We start from the raw sequence: 25,755 nt of genomic DNA, 5'->3' as shown, positions 1-25,755 counted from the left end.
GAAATATACCACGATCAAGCCGTGATGATGATATTTCTCTTCGAGCAACAAAGATTAACAGCCATGATGATCCTAGACCGTGGACATGGATATTTTAGCATAGAATTCGTTAGGTACCACAAGTGACAAAGAAAAGGTTGATTGATGATAATTTTCTATCTTTCTTTTTTCCATTTATTTACCTACTGCTGCTTTAAATGATTGTTTTAAATCCATAAATTAAAGTGCAAGAAACAAATTGATTGTAAAGCAAAACCAATGATTCCAAATTATGTAGCTATATATGACTCAATATATAGCCTCTCCACAATCTCTCTGGTAAGTATTCACCAGCGTGCTAGCTTCCGCGATGAACAACACTGTAATCTGATTCGCCTCATGTATCAGCAACCACAGAAGAGTACTTAGCAACAGACCCCAAATCAGCTAAACCAACACAGCAACACACATGACAGTTAATATTTTAGTGGTACGTGCTGCTTCTTCCGAGCTACAATAATCTTCTTTGATGTCATTGAAATCGACTCGGGAGCTCGCTCCAGGATGGTGCATGTCGACGGAGAGTTGATGGCATCGCTCCGGTGGCAATTTTTTTTTCCCTTTCTTTTCTTCCATCTCTTCTCTCTCATTGCCTCCATTTCCACACCAGACCTGGAAAAAATAAAAAATTTGTTGCCATCCTACGGGAGACAGGCCACGATGTTTTCACCGTGCCATTTAGTTTTTTTTTTTTTTTTCGTTGTTAATGTTAATATTCCATAACCGCATCACGAAAAATGAGATGTTACTGCTCTATTTGGCATCTTAAAGGATTAAAAAAGGCAATCCCATCTTCATTACTCTCATCCACAAATATCCCAGAAACTCTCGGGGTAATTATTATCCTTAACATTCTTCCAAAGGATCTCTATAAATTCTCTCCATTTTTGTACTGAAAGATGAATCCCATCTCTCACTTACATACACATAATGGAGTTTTGTTCTAAGTACAGAAAGTACCAGGTAGTTTGTCTGAAGCTAGAGACAACATTTTCTCCTCTCCTCTTTTTCCTTTTCTTGTATGGCATGTAACATCTATTACCTCGCATCTGGTTTAATGCAGCGATTATCACATTGTGATACACAATTTTTGTCCCTTGTTGGGAAAGGAAATGATAGAATTTATTACCTTGATGATTTACAGGTTTTGCAGATTATTATCTCAACCGTTTTCATATTGGGATCATCACTAGCTGGTTCAACACTCGCAGAACACCACCAAAATACGGTAGAGTACAAAGCGATAAATTGTCGAAAGCACAGTGCAGTTTTGACAGATTTTGGAGCAGTTGGCGATGGAAAAACATCCAACACAAAGGCTTTTGAAGAAGCAATTAAGACACTAAGCAAGTATGCACCAGATGGTGGAGCACAACTTATTGTACCCGCAGGAAAATGGTTAACTGGGAGTTTTAATCTCACCAGCCATTTCACTCTTTTTCTCCATAAGGATGCTGTTCTTCTTGCTTCTCAGGTATGGATCTATCCTATTTAATTTTCAAAAAGAATTTATTGCATGAGGCCAACTACCCTGACTCCTTGCTCATAAAAGTGATGGATCCCACATAATTTAGCGAGGCTCCGGCTAACCTAACATCTAAATGTGTTCTCTATAGAGCAATATAATCTTGATCTCATGTTCACAGGGAGGAATGCTTTGCAAAGTCAGGCTATGAACATGTTAGCCTGTACATTCACTTGTGTTCTTGTCGAACGTGAATGGCTGCGATCCTATGTTCATTTCCATCACAGCTGTTTAAAGCATTTCTCTCCTGTAATATGATTACTTCTTTGTAGCTATAAATCACTACATTTTGTATATTTACATGATCACATTGGCAGGATGAGGATGAATGGCCACTTCTCACTCCATTGCCCTCTTACGGGGGAGTAAGAGAAAACGCTGTTTTTGGAAGGCCTGGTGGTCTCATTTTTGCTTCGAACGTAACCGACGTCATAATTACTGGTAATCAATATTCTTAAGGCATTGGTTTTAGATAAATTATGAAATATTATGCATAATTTTGTTTATTTTTTTTCTTCTAAATAATGGGTTCTTATGTACCGTTCTTGTTAGGCAACAATGGCACGGTTGATGGCCAGGGTGCAGTATGGTGGGAAAGGTTCAATGAGAAAAAACTGAAAAAGGTGGAGAGGCCTTATCTGATCGAGATCATGTACTCTGATCAGGTTCAAATATCGAATATAACCTTGATTAACTCTCCGCAGTGGCATGTTCATCCTATTTATAGCAGGTTTGACCACTTTAATGTGCTAAACCTTGTGTAGAAGTTATGATAGTTGAGCAGCATATTATGAAAGCAGATTGCATATAATTGTGTGGTTTAATGTTTTTGAAAAATGCAGCAATCTGTGGATTCAGGGGGTGACTATTCTGGCACCGGTTGATGTCCCCAATACAGATGGGATTAACCCAGGTGCGTGATATTTTCGTATAGCAACATAGATTTTACTTGATGTTTGATGTAATCTTTCGGATTTATCGATGATGGCTCCTCTCGTTTTGTTTTAGATTCATGCACCAATGTTATAATCGAAGATTGCTACATCGTGTCTGGGGATGACTGCATCGCAGTTAAGAGTGGATTGGATCAATATGGAATCAAAGTTGGGATGCCTATGAAGCAACTAGTCATAAGAAGGATAACATGCATTTCCCCTAAGAGTGCTGCCATTGCTCTTGGAAGTGAAATGTCCGGTGGAATCGAGGATGTTAGAGTTGAAGATATTACAGCCATTAACACTGAATCAGCTGTTCGAGTCAAGACCGCTGTAGGAAGAGGAGGTTATGTAAAAGACATTTTTGTGAGAAGAATGACCCTAAAGACAATGAAGTATGTCTTTTGGATGATAGGCTCTTATTCGTCACACGCAGATGAGGGATATGATCCAAAAGCGCTGCCGGTGATCACAAATATAAATTTCAGAGATATAGTAGCTGACAATGTAACGATTCCGGGGAAACTAGAAGGACTCGGCAAGGGAAATCCTTTTACAGGGATTTGCATTTCTAATGTAACAATGACCTTGGCTGAGGAACATAAAGAACCAGAATGGAACTGCACCGATGTATCGGGAGTTTCAAGCAATGTGGCTCCGATGCCATGTGCTGCGTTGCCCAAGAAAAGCATGGATTGTCCCTTCCCAGAAGACAAACTTCCGATTGAGAAAGTTAGGCTCCAAACTTGTTCTGTCACTAGCTAGATCATGCCCCATCCAGCCATTGCGGTTCTCCCAGAGATGAATAAAATAGGTTGAAGTTACTAGACATCAACGAATTGCAGAATATTTTTTGTATTTTGTAAGCCCAAATAAGAGAAATGTGTATATAAAATAAAAAAAGACTCGCAACTTGTTTTGTGCAGTTCATCAGCTTAATATATGTTATTGATCAAGAAGGATGGATTGAATGGACAAAATTATTGATTTAACTCATGATGAAAGTGACTACAGATGAACAGAAAGTTCATAGCTTCATCCCTACAGATGAATAAAAGATGTCTACAACCTCTCAGAAGTCAGATTATCCATGATCTTTTAGGAACAAAATCTTCTTACACCGGCGTGATTTTCTGGTGAAGATTAATCTTTCTTTCTTTCTTTCTCATGTGTACTAAAATCACCTTCACCAAATTTGGCATTTTATTTACGGAGAGTAAAGTAAAACTAGCATCTTGAAGATAAGAAATCTGTACTTGAGGCTGATTGTGATCTACAGGAACTCTAGCACATATGATCTCCATGACAAGTATTCCAAAGCTGTAAACATCGCTCTTTTCACTCATAACTCCAGCAGATTTGTCTGCTTGAGCTAGATAACTGCAAACACATCATAGTCAGAGCAAATTATCAAGTTCACGTACAGTAACCAGGGCAAGATTCCTATGTGTTAAGCAAGCTGATTCGAAGAAACTCATCCAGATGTTTCCATTGAGTGAATTGTTAGTGATCCCAAAATCATTTATCTTAGGATTCCACTGGTGATCAAGCAGTATGTTGCTAGATTTTAGGTTCTGATGAATAATCTTCGATATCTTCGGGAAGGAGGCTAATCTTCAGAAGCAAAAATACATATTATGAGCATGAACTAGTAGAAGAGTATAAACATCTGAAGATCACAGAACTTACCCTTTAGCTATTCCTCGGATGATGTTCATCCGTATAGCCCATGTTAGAGGGCTGACTTGTTCAGAAAATCCATAAAGCCATTAATGCAGATTACCATTATCAACATACTCACTCACAAGAATTCTAATAGAAGGGAGAAACATGCAGAAGATTGAGATAAATAACAATTTAGTATAGATTCTGAAAAGGAACTTATCAGGCATTTGGAAAAAAAGAAACGAAAAGTTCATCAACAAACTACTCAAATTAAATTCTGAATGCACAATTTGTTTGTTTTCAGTAATCTAGCATGCATGATTTGATGTAATCAATAAATCTTATATCTTCTAACAGAGATTCAAAATTAAGCACCTGTTACTCAGTAGCCTTTTTACAGCCACTCTGGTAGCATCCAACATCACGCCGCGATACACAACACCACGATTTCCACTTCCAACCAGATTCTTATCAGCAAAACCATCCGCAACAACCTCAATCTCCTTCGAAGCAATCCGATCTCCCCTTCATGTATCAGGAACCACAGAAGAGGGACTAGAAACAGACTTCAAATAAGCTACATTACCACTCCATTGAGTTGTGATCGCGCTACTCATATTAGACCAGTGTTCAGATGACATCACCAGTTGACGGTCTAACTTTGCATTGTTCATTTAAACCTCCGAAATTCGATGCGACAAAAACCTTTTATCCATGGAAGGAGTAGTGCAAGAATTTTTATAGTCTTTCATCGAAAGGGGGTTCGATAAGCGAGAATGGGGCTTGAAAGGTTTCGATTTTCGGCGACAGAGATAGATGATCCAAGCAACGGTGATATGACCAAAAAGAGAACAGTAAGGACAACAATCAAAGCAAGTATTAGAATCCATAATCTTATGCCAAAATATGAGGCGTGATTTGATATCTTGTTGTTAACAGATGATGTGTTGCATGCCATGATTTTTGATAGAGAGTGAAGCTAAAGAGTGAAGTCCACGCAAATAGAAACGAAGCTGTTCTTGTTTTTGATATTTTTAGGACCAAAAATTAAGATGAAAATAAAAAAAAAAAAAAAAAAACAAAAAAAAAACAAAGATAATGTAGGAGTTTGAGATTAGCTACATGAAATTGTATTTCAAATTCTTGAAATATATTTGATCAACTAATCAAAAAAAAAATTGAATAGCTGACTTTCAAATTAAACTTGGCACTTCAAAGAAAATCTTCATTTTTCATTTAATGCCAGGATAATATTAAACAAGTCATCTATACTATAATAATTAATTTGAGAGATCATTTGGTGAATAGAGTTGAAAATCTTAAAATTAAATGAAGGACTTGAAGCTTGGTTATGATTTATTTATTTATTTATTTTATCATGGCATTTTTTATGGTGCTTATATGAATATTCATATGAATGAACAGTTAAGGGTTTTTTTTTTTTTTTTTATCACCGCTTTTCACTTGTATTAAATCAAGAAATTGGTTTGATTGTATTTTTTTATATATATAATATAGATAAGTAACTTTTTATTAATAAAAATACTCCAACACTCCACCTCTATCATATATTTCATATTATATCTTCATATTTGTCAATTCAACTGATGATTTTTTTTTATATATTTTTTTTTCAATTTTATTCTCAAATCTAACAATTAGATAGATTGCTTTTACATCAATCAAGTAGAATAGATTATTACAGAGCAATTTTTATATAATTTAATTTTAAATCCTTAAATAAAATAATTTCAAGATTCACATATTAAACTGAAATTAATAACAATATCAACAAATTATTATTATCGTGTATATATATATATATCTTACTCGCAGTTAATAACTCATTGTGTCGGACTCAAACCCAACAATTTAAAGGTGTTGTGGCAATCCAACCTCCAAGGACCATGGTGAGCACTAATTTTCCACATCCAATAATATCCCATCCCAATCTGCCTCCTACTATCCCCTCATTTGGAAATTAATGGCTTCATGTAAAGTTATAGACTTATATGCACCATACTGTGTAGCTCCTAAGGTAACTCAAATGATATAATTCAAAACAATTTCATAAAAAATCCCAGGAAGCAGAAGTGTTATTCTCCAATTTGTGTGTATTTCCTGTGTGTCAGCCAAACTTTATTTTGACCTAAAGTTCCTTTTCCTTCCAATAATCATACCAAAAGTTAAAATAAATGCTTTATGAGCACATCCAATTCAGTGTTATTGTCTGAAATGTTATGATCTTGGTGGGATGCAGAGCTGCTCAATCACTCCAGTATCAAAATGTTTCTTTACTGGATGCAACTTGATTTCGTAGAGCTTTGGCCATAATTTTCCAGTAACTGCAAAGAAGTTTTGAACATGGAAAATAAAAGTTATATAATAAAACAAGAAATCTGCTACAATATGAATTCAACATGATGAAGGTAATAGATGACATGCAGAAAAAAGTCATAAAATTGCATTTGGAAATGCAGACACTTCAGCAGTTAACTCCACCGGTTAGCTACAGCATTTCTGTGTTCAAAATATGGTCCCCATAAAACATGTCAATGGGATTTCAAGAGAGAAAAAACATCTGCAGCAGCTTACCAAAAAGGCGGTTGTCAATGTCATCCCAAGCTATGCCATTTAAAACATCAATGCCCTATAATTCAGTGAAAAATCCAATACATGATTAGGAAATGAAAAGACTTCTGCAAACCCACAATCTATACAAGAAAAAGGAAGAGAAAATAATTGGAAATGCAGTTCCTTTCAAGTATTTCTTCCTTTCCATTTAGTAAGGAAACAAACAGAGAGTGCTTTATATCACAAACCGATTTAGAAATTATTTGACTATTGCTTACATTGTGTCCAGCTGCTATCAAGCCTTTCCTGTAAAACAGAAAAGAAAATGAATGATTCTGAAACCGTTGAGCAACATCACAGGGTATTAATTATCTCATGATCGATTAGAACAAATATCAGAAACTAATAAACTAAACTAAGGAAAGCAAATTGAAAAAGAACCTTAAATTTGGAAGGAGAATCCATCCAAGCACTGCACCATCTTTCAGTGAGATTCTTGCAATGCAATCTGTCTGCACATAGAGAATAAAAGGTTTAGGCAACATTGGAAGGAGAGTCTTCGCTAGCTTGCTTGGTAAAGTCTTTTCCATTTGTTTAAGATACAAATGCCTGCATTTGAAAGGTTCTTTGCTATCCTGTAGCTCAATCACTAAACTTAAGCCCAAAAACAGGGGGGTTGGGATAGAAGATATCCAATTAAAAAAAAGAACCATTTAAATCTTAAATCACTTATGTTTAGTAAAGCAATAAATCCCTCCTTAGGGGAACTACAATATCAATGCCCTCACTGAAATGCCAGAAAGTAACTATTAATGGGAAATTATCCAATCAGTAACCAAATGAACACAATGAAGATCCAAGAACACACCTGCCAAACATTAGCCCAAATTTCATCATTGATGAACTCTAGTTCATTGAGATAGTGTACTTCGTGTCCATTATATCTGACAATTTGTTTGCCAATGACTGCAATAGACAAGCCAAACAAAAATCAGTGATAAATAATTTGAAATTTAAAAGGAACTTAAAAATCAAGTTCATACAACAATTGAGGTTTATATGAACATTGATAATCTTGGGGGAAAACACCGTTGAAAATTGTTCAAAAGAAGAAGGAAAAAAGAAATGGAACAACAAAAAACCATATAATTTTCAGAAACTGACACACTGTTTAATGCAAGAACCTTTCAATGTTTGAGGGTCAAGCTGATATAATGCTGAAGTCCCATCACTGCCGAACAAAACTTTTCCATTGGTAGCCAGTCCCCAACCATCTTCCATCCCATGAGTGAATTTCCCAATCTGCACTAAATAAAAACTAAAATTACAAAATATCCAAAACTACAACCTTCAAGTCACCCCAAAAAAGGATGCACGTGAGCAGGAAAGAAAATTATAAGCAAAAATAATGCACAAGCAATCAAGTATGGAAAATGCAGCATGTTCATTTTACTAAAAGGTAAAGTTTGGTATGCAGAGCAGTTTTACATGCAGTAACTAATCACAATTGTAAAAGCAACAACAACCCAAGATTGGAGGCATTTTGACAAGCAAATAATTTTAAGAATCAAAATTTAGAGCAGGAGATTTCTAAAGCATATTACCATAAAAATGTGGTTTGGTGATCCACAAATGAAAAACTAGAGAAAAATCTCATAGATTCCAATACTTAAATGTGTAAAAGTACCTATCAACCTTAATAAATAAATTTGTATATATCAAAAGTAAAGAGTGAAGCACAAACTTTGCTTAAATTATTTGGGTCATATATGAAACCGGTTTTCGTCAACCAAGTTACTTGGAACAGCCTACAAAAGAAAATAAAAATAAGTGTATTAGCAATTTAGCATAATATTTTGTAATTTGACTACATAGAACTGAATATGCAAATAAATTAAATGGGAGGCTAAGCATGTATCGTCATTATGAATGCAAGTGAAAAAGCCAACCTTTGGCATATTTTAATTCAAATATATATTTGCTGAATCAACAAGAAACAAATTGCAGCTGAATCACAAACCTTTGCTCAAAATAGGTTAAACCTTCCCCAAAATAAGAATCATCCATCTTCTGGAGAGCCTCAACCTGTACACAAAAAATAAAGCTTAAGGCCTAAATTAAAATATATGCCTTGTTATATAATTTAGGTATTGCTTATTTGTTGAATTAAGTGTCACTGCTACCTCTGCCAACTATTCATATAAAGAATAAAAAGTCACCAGTATTTTTTCCCTTGTTAAATACAATTTATCAGTCCACTAGCAGCACTAAAAGCTAACTTCAAACTATTAACTCTCTTCTAACGCAGGCATATATGTTCAGCAGTTTCAGTTCAAAATGAAAAGCCATGGAAACCAAATATTAGAGCTCGTACCTTTCCAGTATGAAGAGCTACTCTGCGTACAGATGACTGAAATGATAAAGTTAAATAGACTGATCAGTAGTGAATTGCATCTAACACAAGTGTAATTGACAAGAAAAGAAAAGACACCGTGCAGAGTATGCAGCAAATTTACCCTCCCATAAAGGCCAGTTGATTCATATAGTGTACCATTTCCAGCATAAAGAAGACCCTGAAACCAGGATTGATGCAGTCAATAACCTGGTAATAAAGCACAGGCAATCCATACTCAAAGAAGAAAAGTCTCAATAATTTGGAATGGCTTTCTGAAATGTGTGTTTGGGGATCTCAATCGAATTGTTAAGGGAGCAAAAAAATAAAAAATGAAATGAAACGCATGAACAAGACTTTGCAACATGAATGGCTTCAACTCTTTTATGCCAAGTACATAAAAATGACAGCCCATTCTCAGAAAGTCCAGCAAATTAACAGTCAACAAAAACTTCTGGTAGTGCCATCACCAACTGGAATCCTGCAATCCACCTAATTCCGGTCTAACAATGACAAAAACAAATCCTTAATACCTCACTCAAAAATGAATGACTGGTCTCCAATTTTGCTTGATGTAGCTCCGGCATAAATTTAAATTAAACTAGAAGGTGATGGAATTATGATAGTTATTATTTTTAAAAATATTTTTTATTTAAATATATCAAAATAATCTAAAAATATATAAAACAAATTAGTTTTAAATAAAAAAATCAAAATTTTCCGCCACCCCATTTGTATCGCAATACCGAACGGGGAGAGATTAAACATTTCAAACGAAGATCAATATGATCAAATCAGGGACTCCGTTGCTCTTTTATGAAACAAAGAGACGGCCCAAGAAAGAGTCACCTCAGTGAAAGCTTTTGGATCATGAGGGAACTCATTGAGTACTTGAATTGAATAGATTTTTGGAGAGTGATCAACACATGCAAAACTGATCAGTATGTTCAAGGAAATCCCCAGGATAAAAATAACAGTTATACACATGACTGCCTGAACAGACAGACTTTTGGTGATAGAAGGAAAAGTTTGATCTAAGAAGAGACGATGGAAATATTGAGTACGTTGTTAGCTCCCTTCTGATTCCAAAAACATTGATGGAAAAAATAAATGAAATCTTTGATTTCTTTAAGCCATAAAAGTACTTACCTGAGTGAAGGCACTGGGATCATGAGGGAACTCATTGATAACCTGAACCGAGTATAATTTAGGAACAGAAGCAACGCCACTCAAAATGTTCGATGAAATGCCCAACAGAAAAATAACACCAAAAATCATGACTGATGAAACAAAGACTGAAACTTTCTTGTAACTAAAAGTAAAAGACGGAGAGGGTATGGAAATATTGTTGGGTTTTTTATATGGTTTCTTTCTACGAGGTTTTGAAGCCATGGAAAGGTGAATTCATGGGGACCGACCAAGAGGACTTTTACGCTAGAAAAATATAGTTGGTGAGTCTTCGCTTTGACAGTACCAATTTTGAAGTTTCAAAGTTAGGCCAAGTAGCTGACTGTTCCTCAGATTGCAGATTCTTTCCTTTCGTGTGCTGATTGTATGGTTGATAAAGTACATTTTGGTGCTTATAGTTTATCAAATGTTTTCATTTTCAATTCATTTACTTATAAATTATATTTTCCTTGTTAAGTTTATACGAGTGCTCTTCATGGAAGCAAGGAGGGTTGCTAATAAAGCCTACTGGAGCCATTGGTGAGCTCAAGCTTGATTCGAAAGCTCATTTACTGATGGTTTTGGTTGTTTTTTGCATTTGATTTCTTCAGAAGGGCCATGGACAGCGAGCCCGTTATCTTCGTTCCCCGGAGCCATCCATTTTCATCCAATGTGCTCCTGAAGACGACAGACTTGTTATTCAGTTTTACAATAAAAAGAAACAAGGTTTTGTTCTCCGTAATGCCCATCCACTATTGACAAAAACCTGTAAATTATACCCTCACTAAAATAATGGTGGATTAACACAATGAAATGATTATTTTGTTCCAACAAAATTATTAAGCCTTCTATTAAGGGTATGGCAATCTTTTTCAAAATGTTTTTTAATTTTTATTATTTTTAAATTTTTTTATTTTATGACATTTGATCCTTATTTTTTTAATTACTATATTTTTTTAATATTTATCTTGATTTATTTTATTTTATTAGTTTTATTCCTCTCTTTTTTTATTTCATTTAATTTTTAAACTAGATTTGATTCTCATTCTTTTAATTATTATTTTTTTATTATTTTCTTCATTTTTTTTATTTTTTAATCTCATCTCTCGTTGTTTTAATTCATATAATTTTTATATTATACAGGGTAACCTAATCTCGTGACGTGAGTTATGAGTTTTGAAAATCAACTCGATTTGACATTGGTTTTTTAGGTTTTGAAAAAAAAAATTCATTCTCATCCTTCGATATTAGGTTATTAAGCTTTCAATTTTGTGATTCTTGCCACTTTTAATTTTTATAGCATTATCTCAATCTCATATCTCGAGTCGCAAGTTAATCCAGTTTACCTGGATTGACTTGAGTTTTTTTAAAATATTTTTTAATTGATTTTTTTTAATTTTTCCTCTCATTGTTTTATTTAATTTCTTTTGTACAGAGTTATCTCGATTTTACAATATCATTCAGGTCTAATCTGTATTATAAAATAATTTCCAATATTAAATATGTCAGGACACTTATGTAAATCAGTTTGAAACTTGTATTGTTCTTTATTTGCTTGAATTTGTTTTATGATTTAAATATATAAATTATGAACTCAACATACAAAAAAGCTCATATGAATCATACATTCTAGCGTGCAAAGATATAGGAAGGAGATTTACATGCTTCCTAGGCTTGTAAATATAAACATTATTTGATTAAAAGGGTGGAATGAAACAAATACTATCCAAAACTTGATTTAATAAGAATTGGACACAACTTAGTAAATTATAATCATGTTCATCTTTCTCGTAACGTATAAAAGGTAGGGATCAATGAGCTCAACATGTTGCTTAAAATCTATTATGTTATATATGTCAAGCATATGAGATAATGAATTAGGGAGTTTACGAGGAAAAATATCTAGAAAATCTTCTAATACTACATTTACCTCTTAAGCAATTTCACTAGAGAGTTTCTTGAAACTTATTCCACCTTATACAAGGATTTATAATCAATACTATTTGAGAGCAAATAATATATTTTTTATAATTCATCTAGGTGATGAATTATCTTTTGATTACTAAAATACTTTCATATAGTTTATGTTATAGCTAATATATGTTTGTTTATTACCCTTGATTAGGACAAGGTGTACTAGAATCAAATAATAACATTCTATATAAGATAATTTAATGGTTTCAAGCAAGGTTGTCGATTCCGTTTTGGTAGGTGTTTTGTTTTTTTTAATTGGAAATTAAATGTTTCAGTTTCAGAATATTTCGGCACTGTTTTTCAGGGTTGTACTGCTCATATATATATTCAACAAAGATAATTCAAATTCAAGATAAATTAATTATAAATTATGCAATACAAACACAATATCAAACAAATATAATTTCAAATTTTAAAATATTTATAAATAGTCAAGATTAAATAGATTTTTAACTTAAAGTAATTCAACTTAAACAAAATATCAAAATTTTATGAAATTAAAATGTTTTAACACAAATATTTTAAATATAAAGCTAGATCAATGTTATCAAGGCTAATAGGATCTAAAGCATTCCTTGTTTTGCTCAAATTCATACAAAGTATAAACATGAAAAAAAAAACATTAATATAAACCATATATATTAGTGATAAATCTAATTTAAAAAAATTAATATCATTGTTAATGAAAATAGTAATAATAATTTTCAGTATTATTATTAATATCATTATTATTGAAAATAGTAATGAAAAAGATCTTTTTATAATTGGGTGGTTTAATTAATTAAATTGAACTAGGTTCAATTTGATTTAATAGCTTTTTAAGGCTGGAACGGAACATGTGAAATGAAATTGAAACATTCTAGCAGAAATTTAGCTGAAAAATCTGAAACGGACCAAGATTTGAAATGAGATGAAAATTGTTTCATTTTGTTCTGTTTTTTGAATTAATATGAAATGTTTCGGCCATTCCGAACAAAACGGAATGGAATTCACAACTTTGATTTTAAGTTTAAGAATTACTTACACAACTATCATGTGAGCATTTCCATATACACATGTGATATCTCTACATGAGATTTTCATATGAATCAATTCAATGTTCATGTCTTCTGATAAACACCTACATATTATTTATAGATAACCCTCATATCTCAACTTATAAGAAGAACTATTTTTTTTCATAAAAAAAGAACATAATATATATCAATCTTCGCAACTCTAATTAAAGTCATATAATAATAGAGCATTGATAAAAAAATATTTAAGAATAATGTTTAGATGCAATAAAAATTTTGTAATTATAATAATTTTATAATGTTTTTTACAAAACAATAATTTAACAGCAATGCTAAAGACATCCTTAATCTTCAAGGTTGTAGAATTTGAAGGAGCACTTGGAGAAATATCAAGAGCAATGTGCTTATAATTTTTATTGGATGTTCTAGTTTCAAGTTTCAACCTGGTTTATAGCATCCAGTGTCGGTTCAAACTAAAAATTGAATCTTCTGGAACAAAATTATTATCTTGTTTTATTTTCGGTAAATTTTTTTTTTTAAAAATGAAGTCAGCAATTTATTGAAATTTTAGACATTCTAGAACTAAAAAGAAGCCATCTCAAAACATTGAGTACCAAAAATACCTAAGTAAAAGAATAGGTTCACACAGTCCATGTTTCTTCAATTATTTTTATTAAAATTGTTTTTCATATTGTTTTTTAGAGTTAAGTTAATCATGTTTAGTTGGGTTAATTCAGTAAAAATAAATTAAATTTAATTAAGTTAATTTTTTTAATTTAAAATTCAATTTAATAGGGCTCTAAAGAGCTGTTTAGAATTGTAGTGCAAAGTTTTTTTTTTAAAATAATTTTTTGTTTAAAATATATTAAAATAAAAAAATTTAAATATTTTTATTTTTTATATTAGCATATCAAAAATATTAAATAAAAGTAAAAAAAAAAATACAATTTAATATTTTTTTTTAAAATAAAAAAAACTTTAGAAAAAAACCTACAAGCAAAAATAGAAGTTATGTTACGAGCTTGTTTACATTGTAATAATAATTGTTTTTTAATTAATTTTTTATTTTAAAATATATTAAAATAATATATGTTTTTTTTTTTAAATATTTTTTATATGAACTCTTAAAAAAAAAAATAAAAAAAAATTAAATAGAAAAAAATCTTCTTTTTTCTTCCCTAAGAAATCGCTTTTGCACATAACGAACAAACTATGCCTAAATCACAAGTTACCGTCTGCGAAACTTACCTGATTAAGAGGCAGTTTGGGAATACGGTTCAATCTGCGTTCTCAAAAAATTAAATTTTTTTTTTATTAAAATAAAATGTAATTTGTATTTTTTTAAATTTTTTTAATATGCTGATATTAAAAATAATTTTTAAAAAAATAAAAAAATATTATTAATATATGTATTTCAATAAAAAATTATTTAAAAAACAACCATTACAAACTTTCATGCTCCTAACAAGCGTTAATATTACAAAAAAGCGTGAATAAAAGGAAAAAGAACCTTCCGGTCCAGGCTTCCTTAACCAACCAGAACCTTCTCAATTCCCTCCAAAACCATCTAATCCTTCCTTTTACACCGTCATTTCCTAGAACTATCCAGACCCTTTCAGCTTCCACGTTAGAAGAAGAATAACCTAGAAGAACCCATGAACCAACATAAAAACTCTAACCAGGCAGCACTCTAATGTCGAGAAAATACCATCGTCAAAAATCTTTCTCTAGCTTCGTTTCTGGCATTCTTGCTTTCTTGTTAGCTTTGTTTGTGTGCGTGTGAAGATAATGGCAGACGTGAAAATGGGAGAAGCAGAGACCTTTGCATTCCAAGCAGAGATCAACCAGCTCTTGAGCTTGATCATCAACACATTCTATTCCAACAAGGAAATCTTTCTTCGCGAACTTATCAGCAATGCCTCTGATGTACGTTCTTTCTGTTTCATTTTTGGAGTTATTGGTTTGGTTTCTTGATTTTGATGGTACTAATAGTGGTGATTTGGGGTTTGTGTAGGCGTTGGATAAGATTAGATTTGAGAGCTTGACGGACAAGAGCAAGCTTGATGCACAACCTGAGTTGTTCATCAGGCTCGTACCTGATAAAACTAACAACACTTTGTCCATCATTGATAGTGGTGTTGGCATGACCAAAGCAGGTAGCTATAAAATCCTTCTAGCCCAAGTTTTTTCTTTGAAAACTATGATCTGGGCAAAGGAAAATTTCGTTTCTTGATTTTGATTATGAGTTTTGGGACTTGATTCTGAAGTTGATTAAAATTTAGAGTTAAGAGTGAAATGTGGTTTCTTGGTATGGTTAGTGGTAGTATTAGAGATATTTGATTTTGAATGATATGAATTGGGGAGACTTATTTTTTGAGTTTGTGAAATATTGTAGATTTGGTGAATAATTTGGGAACAATTGCAAGATCGGGGACGAAGGAATTTATGGAGGCATTGCAGGCAGGGGCTGATGTGAGTATGATTGGACAATTTGGTGTGGGGTTCTATTCTGCCTACCTTGTTGCAGAGAGGGTTGTGGTGACTACTAAACATAATGATGATGAGCAATATATTTGGGAGTCACAAGCTGGTGGTTCTTTCACTGTTACAAGGGATGTTAATGGAGAGCAACTTGGTAGGGGTACTAAGATTACCCTCTTCCTTAAAGAGGATCAGGTAAACAAAGCATCCTAATTTAATTGTTCAAATTTTTTTGTGGATTGATGCTGTTGTAGGCTTGTTTGTGTTTGATTTGATGTGCGGTTCTGACTTTTTTGTTTTTGTGATGATGTTTTTCGTAGCTTGAGTATTTGGAGGAGAGGAAGATCAAGGATCTTGTGAAGAAGCATTCCGAGTTCATCAGCTATCCTATCTATTTGTGGACCGAGAAAACGACTGAGAAGGAGATTAGTGATGATGAGGATGATGAACCAAAGAAGGAAGAGGAGGGAGATATTGAGGAAGTTGATGAGGAGAAGGAGAGTAAATCCAAGAAGAAGAAGATTAAGGAGGTTTCCCATGAGTGGCAGCTCATTAACAAGCAAAAACCTATCTGGCTGCGCAAGCCAGAGGAGATAACCAAGGAGGAGTATGCCGCTTTCTACAAGAGCTTGACCAATGATTGGGAGGATCATTTGGCCGTCAAGCACTTCTCTGTTGAGGGTCAGCTTGAATTTAAGGCTATCCTCTTTGCGCCGAAGAGAGCTCCATTCGATTTGTTTGATACTCGCAAGAAGATGAACAACATCAAGCTTTATGTCAGGAGGGTCTTCATTATGGACAATTGTGAGGAGCTTATCCCTGAATACCTTGGATTTATCAAGGGTGTTGTTGATTCTGATGATTTGCCACTTAACATCTCTCGTGAGATGCTTCAACAGAATAAGATTCTCAAGGTTATCAGGAAGAACCTTGTGAAGAAGTGCATTGAGATGTTCAGCGAGATTGCAGAGAACAAGGAGGATTACCAGAAGTTCTATGATGCTTTTTCAAAGAACTTGAAATTGGGTATCCACGAGGACAGCCAGAACAGAGCCAAATTGGCTGATTTGCTCCGCTACCATTCAACTAAGAGTGGTGATGAGATGACAAGCTTGAAGGACTATGTCACCAGAATGAAAGAGGGGCAGAAGGACATTTACTATATTACTGGTGAAAGCAAGAAGGCAGTGGAGAACTCTCCATTCCTCGAGAAGCTCAAGAAGAGGGGCTATGAAGTGCTATTCATGGTTGATGCTATCGACGAGTATGCTGTAGGCCAATTGAAGGAATATGACGGCAAGAAGCTGGTTTCTGCTACAAAGGAAGGGTTGAAACTTGACGATGAGACAGAAGAAGAGAAAAAGAAAAAGGAAGAGAAAAGGAAGTCCTTCGAGAACCTCTGCAAGACCATCAAGGACATTTTGGGAGACAGAGTTGAGAAGGTGGTTGTCTCTGACAGGATTGTTGACTCTCCATGCTGTTTAGTGACTGGAGAGTATGGTTGGACAGCCAACATGGAGAGGATCATGAAGGCTCAAGCATTAAGGGACAGCAGCATGAGCTCTTACATGTCAAGCAAGAAGACTATGGAAATCAATCCTGACAATGGCATCATGGAGGAGTTGAGAAAGCGAGCTGAAGCTGACAAGAATGACAAATCTGTCAAGGACCTTGTGCTGCTGCTGTTTGAGACTGCTTTGTTAACCTCTGGCTTCAGCCTTGATGATCCAAACACTTTCGCTGCTAGGATTCACAGGATGTTGAAACTGGGTCTTAGCATTGATGAGGATGAGGCTGCTGGTGATGATACGGACATGCCTGCTTTGGAGGAAGATGGTGCTGAGGAGAGCAAGATGGAGGAGGTGGACTGAGCTCCTAAATCGTTGGTTTATTCTTGCTGTTTACAATACCTTTTGATGGGTCTTGTTGTAGATACGAGGCATGCGTCTGTGTTGTTACATGAGAGAAATGGTCCTTTTCTAGTGTCTTTGCAAGCGTCTTTTGAGTCTGGTGTCTGTTTTGAGGTCATATGGGGTGTCTGCAAATAGTTTCTACCCATCTGTACTGTTGTTACAGCATGAATAGATTCTGCTACTTTCTCCAAAAATATTTTTATTTAAATTCTTATCTATTAAATTGTCTACACCTACCCCAGCAGGGGCATAGTCTTGTTATCGTACCAGTCTATTGTTGGTGTATTGTACTCCATCGACATGCATCTGTTCCATCAATTTCATGAAGGATGTTACAAGGATAACACGCAACCCGTATAACATCATCCTTCCTTGAGTCAAGGTCACCTGATGGGTCGGTCATTAGCATCACAAGATTACGCGAAAGATACAAATGCAATTAAGCCCTTGTAGGCTAGTCGGATGCAGACGAGATCTCTTATGATAGGCTTCATGTTAATCGGCTAGTCGACTAGGCAGTTTAGACTTTCAAGTTGTAAGATGATCTGCTGATTAGCATCACCAGGGCACAAGAACAAGCTGGACCCTTTTTACTGGTTTAACAAGAACGCGATAGCAGAGCTTTTGCATCCAAAACTGCAGTAACATAACCCCCGAAGTTATTCTGTGTACCTCGGGCAAATAACACTAGTAACTCATGCCCACGGTAAGAAAACAGCCACAATATAGTAAGCAATGAAATGATGGTAAAGCAGAAAAATCCCTGTTCCATTTCATCAAATAGCAAACTTTATGCAAGATTACTTAGAAAAAAAATAAAAAAACAGCCTTGGTATTCTAGTCCCAAGGTTGCAGATTGCCAAGAGATCTGATAGAGAGCACAAAATAAATTCCTCAACCCTGAACCGTTACATTTGGTAAAGACAACAAAACTGTAAGAGACATGCGATGCCTTCAAGCAAAACCAGGAGAACTAGACTGCGCAGCACCATAACCTCCTCCTCCACGTCCAAAGCCAGGCCTTCCACCAGAGCCAGAGCCCTGCAAGTTCCAAGCATGAAATGGAATTACAAAGAAAAACAACTATTCTGGTAGTCGTCCCCAATGGATATTAGTATTTAGGGTAAATGGTATTAAATTGAAATTACCCTAAATGCAGGCTGGTAATCTGCTGGAGCTCCTCCCTTCTCACCACCTTCACCCCCTCGAGGGCCCCCACGATAACCATCACGGTCACCAAATCTAGGACGGTCTCCTTCAAAGCGAGGTGGACCTCTAGAAACCCAAACGAACACCACATTTCAATTAGTATATTCAGAAAAAATGAAAGGGTGAGAAGAACACTCCAATCAGCAAATTTTCAGAATAGTCTAAATTACCGGGGACGGTCACCAGGTGGGCCTCCAAATGGGCGACCGCCAGCAGGTTTTGCCTGTTTCTTCAAGGTAGCAGGAACAATTTCTGATGGAAGATTCAGGTAAGTCCTCAAAAACTCAATCCCATCATTGGTAAGATACCAGTAGTAGTACATCCATGCAAATGTCTCACGAACATATTCCTTGGATTTGAAGCTCTGCATGAGCTTAATAACCTGGAGATTGGGAACATCAATCTCTGGGTGTTTTGCAAGGTTGAAATCTTTTTTCGCATAGCAAACTCCCTCTATAGATTCAAGAGAAAATCAAGGTAAGTGCATGCAGGTATATCATACAATATGTGATTAAGATAAACCTCATTAGTCCCATTCAGTTAACTAGAAAAAATAAGAAAACTTCATTATTCAAATTAACTAATTATGTCCAAAATAAACATAACAGGTAAAGATGCATAGTCTAATTTTATATTCCAGCTATTGCAAACAAAAACTAAAACAGCAAGAAACAAAGCTGCAGTTTTCACGTAACCAGAACAAAAATCCCTCTAGTAAAATTCCCCTAATTTCAGCAGATCACTAGTGGCTGGGGTGTATGTTATATCCTCCATGGAACAGATCAAAATGCTTCTACTTGTCTTTCCATTTCAATGGTTTGACGTCACTAACACAAGCTCTAGCAAAAACCATTAAAACTTACAACCCTAAAAGAGAAAATTAGCTTAAGGATGAGATACTGGTTGCGTTTTAGTTAAACTGTCAGTGCTATAAGACCAGGGAGAAAACAAGACAAAACAAGATGTACCCTACAACAAGCACTCCCAAAAAAAAAGAGTCCATCTTATATTCTCTAATCAAGTTGTCATCCATTTTAGAACCATTGCAGAGCTTAATGTTTTCACTTCAAGCTTTACCAAGAAGCCCAATACACACGCACAAAAGATGCTTCCACAAATCATTTTTGTAGATTCACAAACTGTAAGAAACTGACTGAAACTATTTGTAACCCTAGTTGTCTAAAGCCACAACTAGAGTTAGACATCTAAAAACCTTAAAAATAACAAAACATCTCTCTTGGGTTTTCTTTCTTGGTAACTAAAAAATGAATCTAAACCATAAAAAGCAAACAAAAAGGGTAAAAAAAATACCTTGAAAGAGGTACTTGGAGATCTCTCTTCTGTTCTTCTCTGAGATAATCTGAAAAGAGTGAAAGACAGCATCAAACCAGTCAGTACCTTAAAGTCTAGTTATTGAAAAGAGAAGACACGGTGAGGCAAGGGCATTACCATGGTTGCTAAAATGTAAGCCCCTTTTGTTTTTGGCTGCAGAGACGATGGAAGCTCTCTTCTTTTGATAGAATGCAAGGGGACTTCGAAACCCTAGAGCCAACGATAGTGTTTTTTATATGGGTTTGGTTATGGGCTGGGTAAGCGGGTAACCCGGATTCTATTTGAGATTAATTTTGATATGGGCCTTTAATCGGCTTTTTAGAGGTCCAATTTTAATTTATAACCTTTTTTATTTCTTTCTTAATTATTAGCGTATTTTCTGGAATTGTATTTATGTTTTTTGTTAGTCGGTGATCTAATTATTTTATCACCGAATATTTATTTTGAAAACTCATATTATAAGTTTTAATATGAGCTTATACATTGAATATTTTTATTTACATCTTATATTATAAAAAAGAGTATTATTGTTAAATCACTTAATTAGTATTTTAAGATTAAAAATAATAAATAAAAAATAATTGGTAAAAAATACATGAAAAAAAATTATTTTATAAATAATTTTGAAATAAATTTTAATTTATTTCAAATCATAAATGACACGGGACATATCCCATGTCTTATTAGTCTATATTTTTATTTATTTATTTTATTATCTCTTGAGATATTAACTAAAAATTATCTTATTACTAGCATAATTAATATCATCATTAATTTTATCTCAATCACTTAGTTTTGTTTTAGTCCAATCTAGTTTTGCTATAAAAAGATATTATTTTTATAATTTTTCATCCCACCTCATAAATGGATGTTATTGTCGATTAGTTTTTAGATAATATTTGAAAATATAATTTATATATTATTTAATAATAATTTGAATTATTTTTATTTAAAATTATTTTTTTATGTTTTTATTTTATTTTAATATATTAATATTACAATAAATCTTTTAAAAATATATATATTATTTTAAATATTTTTAAATAAAAAATATTTTAAAATACAACTACTACCACCTTAACCGCATTTAAAAGTTTATCCCTGATCCAAAAATAAATGGTCGGCATATTTGTCCTTAAATTTATGAATAATCCATGTGTTATCATGTTAAACTCACCAAACCCTCATTTCTGGTCTTACTTTCCTTGTACTATCTTCACATTCTGTACCTACACCCACCGAATCAACATCTGACACGTCACTTATTTCAATAATACTCTTTTGCAACAGACTGGCACTGTGTTGGTGTCAGTCTGAGTACTTGGGCTGCAAGTTTTCTTCCTTCTCAGATTTTCCTTCATGAATTTTTTTCTGCATCCAAACACACTTTTCATGCCTTAGAAAACAATCCAATTTTCAGAGAAATTTCATTTCTGGTCTTCAATCTTAAAATTGCTGGCTTCGGTGTGTTGACAAAATGGAGCACATAATAATAAAAAAAAAAACAAGAAAGAAAAATGATTTTTTAAGGATTTGAAGTCACATTTTATAGTTTATAGTTTTTGTTTTTTAGAAAATGAGTACAGAGATTGAAGACGTTGCAAAATCAACATCAGATGATGAAACAATTCAAGAGTTCCACAAGTAATTTTAGTTCCTCTTTTTTTTAAAAAAGAAAATATATTTAAATGCTGTTCTGTTTTTGTTTTGTTTTGTTTCTCTGTATTATTAGTAGTGACTAAAAAGAGTGGTGTTATTTGTGTGGTAAGAGTTTATGAAGTAGTGTTAATTTGTGTTTGGTTGCTGAGAAAATGAAAGAAAATTAGAAGAAAATTAACTTTTGTTAGTGTCTTACGAAATTATTATTAGTGGTAGTGTTTGTATTTGGTTGCTTAGAAACTGAAAGAAAATTTGAGGAAAATGAACTTTTGTTAGTGTTTTATGAAATTGTTAGTAGTAAAATGGAATTCATGTAGTATATGTGTATGTGTTTGGTTTATGAGAAAGTGAAAGAAAAAAATTAAAATGGAAGAATTCTAATGAGTTGTTTCATATAAATGATAAGTTGTGTTTGTGGTTTTTTGTGGAACAGAGAGACAAGATATGCATATAAGAAAGGGTTTCTTTTATCATTAGCTGAAATTGATGAATGCAAGAGGTTACCAAGTGGGTTTGATTCATCAATTTTATGGTATGTTAGCATAATTTGATCTTCTTCCTTGTCTTTGGTTTTATTGCTCTTAATTAACTTGATTTGATTGTTGATTCCCTGTGTTTCTGTCCCGCAGTGAACTCAATGCTGCAGCAACTAGTAGATCAACATATCTGCTTTATGAGTCGGGTACGTGATTAAAGAGATGATTTGTTGTGTTTTAATGGTAATTATGTTCTTGGGTAATGTGGGATTTAATTACTTGGACTGATTTAGGTATACCACACCCCTTTATCTTGTGATGTGTAATGCATGTATGGATGAAAGTGATTTCTAGTGATATGTAATGAATTTATGTACGCTGTTAATAACTTCACAAAAAAGATGATCAAACTAAGCTACCATGCCGTAAAAGCAATGCGTGATGATATCTGTTTGAGACCAAGGGTATGTTTGTTAAAGTTCATTTATGTAGTCTGGATTACGATTTACGCTAATACATGGGTGAAGATTAATGATTACTTGATGCTGTAATTGATGTGGAGTCTTTTCAAATTCAAGTTGGAGTTCTGATTCATTCATCAGAGAAAGATTGGAGTTCCTGACTTGTTAAGGTTCAAGGGAGTTCTTTGTTTGGTCAGCCATGTATCTGCATCTTTTTTTATGGGTGTTACTGAATTTAATTGCCTGTTTTGTGGGTGGCTACTAAATGAAAGCTGAGGTTGAGTTGAATTTAGTGCAATGTTGAATGATTAGAATCATAATAATGCAGACCGAAGGGATGGCATCCAATCTCCTGATTCATGGATGAATCCTGCTAATGATCATTCACAGCAGTATCCTGCTTATGGACATCCACAGCAGAATCCTGCAAATGGACTTCTGGGAAACAGGTATCTTCTTAGAGCACCTGTATGTGTAGCTGGGTCATCTGCTCAAAATGTTCGAAGTTGTAATCTGCTCAACAAAAGTATTGCACCGTATCGGCCTCCACATCTTTATAAGGTATGCTTTGGTCTGTACACTTTTATTCAGTTCTGATGTAGAAGGGCATTTGATAGCTCAACATGACTTCCTAATTACGGAAATGGATATAATGCTAATTGCATTTTAATTTTATGGCTCGAAAGATTAATATATCGAAAGAGTGATGTCTGGGATCCAGTGAAAATCATGTGTGCTTTTCTTTCAGATGAACCTTCTTTCTGGGAGAGAGAATAAAGATGAAAAAGATGGGGAAACATTTGGTTTTACTGAGTGTCCAAGACATGAGACTGCAGAAGGTGAAAGAAGAGGAAGAGGTAAATTGTTCTCCTTAAGCTTTTCCTTCTTTTCATTTTATAATTGTGGTTTCTGCCCGTAAAAGTTTACGAATAAGCCTTCTAAATTATAATGTACCTTTTTCAGAGTCACCTGAATGGACAGGGAAGGAACATAAAAATGGTGATCAAGAGAACCGAAAGAATATTTCAGATGAGCACAAAGAAAACTTGGACCCAGATGTTGCCACTCTCCTGGATGATTTCAGAACCGAGAAGAGGCTTTTCAACAAGTGCACTCAATCAGAGGAATGTGCGCTATCATCAACACCAAGTGATGCAATCCCTTGTTCTTCCACGCCAAGAACTATAATCAGCAAACTATTACCCCATGAGCTGACGAGCAAGTCTCCTGCGCAATGTCTTGAAACAAAATCCAACAAAAAGGCTAAACAGCACGAGGTCACAAGTCTTCAGTTAGTCTGATGAAATTTGTTTGCCTGATGAGGACAGTCTGATTACTTCTGATGACTTCAAACTACCAGTGGACTTGGTGTTTTTACCTGAAAGTATCGTGACTGAAACCGATTTGTTTGCTTCTAGTTCAAGAATGCCGGGAAATGTTTCTCAGATGCTAGCTGCTATGAACGTCCCATTGGATGAAAGATCTCAGTCCAGCTTGGAAGTTCCCCTTACCTGTTCTGGTTCTGACAATATAAATGGCTTAGATACTTCTCATGGAAATCTGCGTGCCAGGCAAGAATTCTCCCATCATTCTCAGACAAACCAAAGCAGCGCTTTGTTCTGTCTTCCAGACTCTCAAAGAGCTCGTAGGAATAAATTCAAGCCCCATTTGAAGAAACTTTCTTACAACCATCCTCCTATCAGCTATATTCCTTTATATGTGCTTCCCCTAGACCCATATGATGCATCAACCAGCTTTGACATTCCTACTATGCAACCTTTTCCCCAGCAGATCCTAGTTCCTGCTGAATTTCCTCACCAAGTAAATGGATTGCTAAGGGGACCATCTTATCCCCTCCTCAACGGAATGGCTTCTTATTCTCCTCTGAACTATTGTCATCAAACTCATAGGGGCTCTACAACGACAAGTCCAGGTAAAGTACACGCCTCTTCTTAATCATATCAACTTCAAACAAACTCCTATTTTGTTCTATACATGATTGTAAAACATGGAAATCACTTCGGACAGTGATGTGTTCTATTTCCATTGCTATGGTGATGGTGTCTTTTGTTTTCAGGTTCTCATGTAGTTGCAAACAGTGATCAAGCTGCCATCAACAACAGGCTTCCAGAGATGGAACATTTAACCAACCAGATGCATCCTGGTTGGCCATGGACAGGTAGTGTTCGCCAATTCAGCTGATAGTTACTGGAAAGCATCTTCTCATCCATGTATCTCAAGCCATGGTATGAGAAACTCGTACTTGTAAGAAGATTTCTTTAGGAATAGATTGATCCGTAGGTATGATTCCATTTTGAGTCAGTATTTGAGGAAGACACCAGATTTAGTACTACGTCCTGAAACATAAGAGGGTACATATTTCAGAAACAGAAGGGTAGGTGAATATACAGATAAAATTAGTTCGCTTAACATGCTTGTTAATCGTGAAGACTTGCATGCTCCAGGTCACTGCAGACTCGAATTCGAGTCTAATACTCACTATCATCAATTATGCCTTCCTTCTGCTGTTACAATCAACACAAAAACCTTGTGAAGATCGAACTTGTAGCTCCAGCATTAACCTTAAACCTAAATTTGTGCATCTCAGTTACCGGTCGATCAGCCAAAACTTTATCTATATGGTATGTGCTTGATAGGATGAGGGCATGATTTTCATGAGATAGATTCATAAGCCCCATAAGAAAGCCATGAAAGGCCCTGAATTAATATAAGCAAAGGTGCATATGACATCTATCAAAGATGCTCGGAGGCCAAATTTGGGGGACCTTCAAGGCTGATCAAGGGAGTCATGTTACCCAACATATTTCCCCCAATAAATCCAATATCTGCAGCCTAAAAGTTCTGCTGCTAATCTAGATTTATGTTTGTAAACCAGTGGTTTACTTGTCATTCTTGTTTAATCAGTCAGTATATTCT

At 34.4% G+C, this 25,755-nt stretch overlaps 5 protein-coding genes and 1 pseudogene across 6 annotated transcripts; 3 read left to right on the top strand and 3 right to left on the bottom strand.

Annotated features, from left to right (window-relative positions):
• The first annotated feature begins 269 nt into the window (after positions 1-269).
• LOC118030259 (probable polygalacturonase) lies at positions 270-3,469 on the top strand. 2 transcript variants are annotated; one of them, XM_073408611.1, is made up of 6 exons: positions 270-469; positions 1,184-1,513; positions 1,882-2,005; positions 2,117-2,294; positions 2,407-2,477; positions 2,573-3,469. In XM_073408611.1, the coding sequence occupies exons 1-6, from the start codon at positions 449-451 to the stop codon at positions 3,262-3,264; spliced, it is 1,416 nt and encodes a 471-aa protein (XP_073264712.1). In that variant the 5' UTR covers positions 270-448; the 3' UTR covers positions 3,265-3,469. The 2 variants fall into 2 exon arrangements, with proteins under 2 accessions (XP_073264712.1, XP_034890193.1); XM_035034302.2 differs by lacking the exon at positions 270-469 and adding an exon at positions 491-1,002.
• Positions 3,470-3,492: 23 nt separating this feature from the next.
• Positions 3,493-5,171, bottom strand: LOC118030310 (putative receptor-like protein kinase At2g30940; annotated as a pseudogene).
• Positions 5,172-6,217: 1,046 nt separating this feature from the next.
• Positions 6,218-10,720, bottom strand: LOC118030258 (glutaminyl-peptide cyclotransferase). The gene is made up of 11 exons (XM_035034301.2): positions 10,280-10,720; positions 9,255-9,311; positions 9,113-9,148; positions 8,759-8,823; positions 8,483-8,546; positions 7,923-8,040; positions 7,607-7,704; positions 7,180-7,250; positions 7,017-7,044; positions 6,760-6,814; positions 6,218-6,509 (listed from the first exon to the last, which is right to left on the bottom strand). Exons 1-11 carry the CDS (start codon positions 10,520-10,522, stop codon positions 6,403-6,405), a joined length of 942 nt encoding a protein of 313 aa, XP_034890192.1. The 5' UTR covers positions 10,523-10,720; the 3' UTR covers positions 6,218-6,402.
• A 4,227-nt stretch (positions 10,721-14,947) lies between these two features.
• On the top strand, positions 14,948-17,964 carry LOC118030256 (heat shock protein 83). The gene is made up of 4 exons (XM_035034299.2): positions 14,948-15,213; positions 15,302-15,443; positions 15,683-15,963; positions 16,089-17,964. The coding sequence occupies exons 1-4, from the start codon at positions 15,076-15,078 to the stop codon at positions 17,637-17,639; spliced, it is 2,112 nt and encodes a 703-aa protein (XP_034890190.1). The 5' UTR covers positions 14,948-15,075; the 3' UTR covers positions 17,640-17,964.
• Positions 17,965-18,428: 464 nt separating this feature from the next.
• On the bottom strand, positions 18,429-20,450 carry LOC118030257 (small ribosomal subunit protein eS10z). Its single transcript, XM_035034300.2, has 5 exons — positions 20,340-20,450; positions 20,202-20,250; positions 19,061-19,343; positions 18,830-18,956; positions 18,429-18,722 (listed from the first exon to the last, which is right to left on the bottom strand). Exons 1-5 carry the CDS (start codon positions 20,340-20,342, stop codon positions 18,636-18,638), a joined length of 549 nt encoding a protein of 182 aa, XP_034890191.1. The 5' UTR covers positions 20,343-20,450; the 3' UTR covers positions 18,429-18,635.
• Positions 20,451-22,955: 2,505 nt separating this feature from the next.
• On the top strand, positions 22,956-25,248 carry LOC118030255 (uncharacterized). Its single transcript, XM_035034298.2, has 4 exons — positions 22,956-23,379; positions 23,567-23,675; positions 23,782-24,751; positions 24,896-25,248. Exons 1-3 carry the CDS (start codon positions 23,182-23,184, stop codon positions 24,117-24,119), a joined length of 645 nt encoding a protein of 214 aa, XP_034890189.1. The 5' UTR covers positions 22,956-23,181; the 3' UTR covers positions 24,120-24,751; positions 24,896-25,248.
• Positions 25,249-25,755: the final 507 nt, after the last annotated feature.

This window comes from Populus alba, chromosome 4, assembly GCF_005239225.2.
Source record: "Populus alba chromosome 4, ASM523922v2, whole genome shotgun sequence".
In the NCBI taxonomy this organism is placed as follows: domain Eukaryota; kingdom Viridiplantae; phylum Streptophyta; class Magnoliopsida; order Malpighiales; family Salicaceae; genus Populus; species Populus alba.
The sequence above is the reverse complement of the archived record's forward strand: the minus strand, read 5'-3'. Positions and strand labels throughout refer to the sequence as shown.